At 36.9% G+C, this 1581-nt stretch overlaps 1 protein-coding gene across 1 annotated transcript in view; it reads left to right on the plus strand.

Moving 5' to 3' along the window:
- LOC107579496 (VWFA and cache domain-containing protein 1-like) overlaps positions 1-822 on the plus strand; it is a gene marked incomplete at its 3' end in the record, with an annotated part of 2519 nt that extends 1697 nt beyond the window's left edge. Inside the window, exons 2-3 of the mRNA XM_016265325.1 lie at positions 187-338; positions 628-822. Coding sequence (XP_016120811.1) covers positions 187-338; positions 628-822 — 347 coding nt within the window. The remainder of the gene's footprint in view (positions 1-186; positions 339-627) is intronic.
- Between the last annotated feature and the right edge of the window lie 759 nt (positions 823-1581).

Below are 1581 nucleotides of genomic sequence, written 5' to 3' on the forward strand. Positions count from 1 at the left end.
TATTGAATACTTTTTTTATTGTAATAATATTTTACAGTTTTACTGTATTTGTGATCAAATAAATATAGCCTTGGTAAGCAAAATACATATCTTTCAAGAACATAATAAAATTCTACTGTATACCTACTGTAGCCATCTCTATAACATTTCTTTTTGTATGTTCTGTTTTATTTGTGTGGGTTTTAGTGACTGTTTTGGTGTTCTGGACTGTGAGTGGTGTACGGTGGACAGTGACGGAAAGACCCATCTGGATAAGCCTTACTGTGCCCTACAGAAGGAATGTTTTGGGGGGATAGTGGGTGCCAAGAGTCCCTATGTGGATGGACTGGGCATTTTAGGTGAGCTACTACTTCTGTAGTCACACTTATTGCACTTTTAATATATTTTTTCTGTTCATAATAGCTTATGGAGATAAATTGCATTGATGGGTCACAATAGTCCAATAGTCATTTACGTCTTTCTTTTGTTTAGTTTTGCTGTTTTAGAAAGATATGCACAGAAGTTTAGAATTACACCGACTCCATGATTCACACATTTTGCCTTGAGGATCTTTGCTAGTGTGTATGCTTTATTTCATTATTTCATTTCATTATATAATTATTTTTGTATTTCTTCATCTCTGTGCAGATGAGGAGTTGGCTTCGCTGAACATGATCAAGAGTGCGCCCGTGGGGCCAGTGGCAGGAGGGATTATGGGATGCATCATGGTACTGGTGTTGGCTGTTTATGCCTACAGGCACCAGATCCACCGTCGCAGGCATCAGCACATGTCCCCGCTGGCCGCACAGGGTGAGTCTGGACACTTTGAGTCTAAAAGTGAAAGTGATTCTTACCTGGGACTGTTGGGAAATAATGCTAGGGCTCTGCAATGAATTGAATTTCAGTTTTGATTTTGGCTTCCAAAGATTACAAAAACACACTAATTGAGATACAAATATTATTGTGCTGCATTCCATTCCTTCGCATTAAAGCAGTTTGCTTTCGCGTCTCCTTAAAATCCCAAACTTAATGTCCAAATTGGTCAAATCTTGAAACGCGACTGTAACGTGTAATAATGTGCAGTCTACTCCAGGATGCGTTTGAAAAAGAGTTGTTAAAAGTGCATTAAGCTGCAAAAAATAACTCTGTTCTGTTTTGTACGTGCTCTCCAAGATGGAGTGGAACACAGACAAGCAAAGTATACTATGGGCTTCGGATACGCACCTAAGTGTCAAATACTCACAAAAATATGACATAAGGCCCATGTTGGCAAGTATTCATATAAACACAGTCAGTAATGTTTTAAGTGAACAAACAGAACACAAAAATAAATCGGATGCATCAGTATATTAGAGCCGTGCATTCAGTCTTAGAGTGACAGTGACCTAATATACCTGCTGCTGTTCTTAATGTTAATCAAACAAAAGACAAAGAAAAAAACACTTACTGCTCTTGACCGAATAACTTTAGTAGCTTTAATAAGAATCCATGTAGGCCTATATATGATTCATACAGTGAAGACTGTTCAGTGTTTATATATATATATATATATATATGTATGTGTGTATGTTTATCAAAAATTGATATCAAGAATTGTGAAAT

The sequence above is a fragment of the Sinocyclocheilus grahami genome, unplaced genomic scaffold (genome assembly GCF_001515645.1).
Source record: "Sinocyclocheilus grahami isolate Dianchi unplaced genomic scaffold, SAMN03320097.WGS_v1.1 scaffold17804.1, whole genome shotgun sequence".
Taxonomy (NCBI): domain Eukaryota; kingdom Metazoa; phylum Chordata; class Actinopteri; order Cypriniformes; family Cyprinidae; genus Sinocyclocheilus; species Sinocyclocheilus grahami.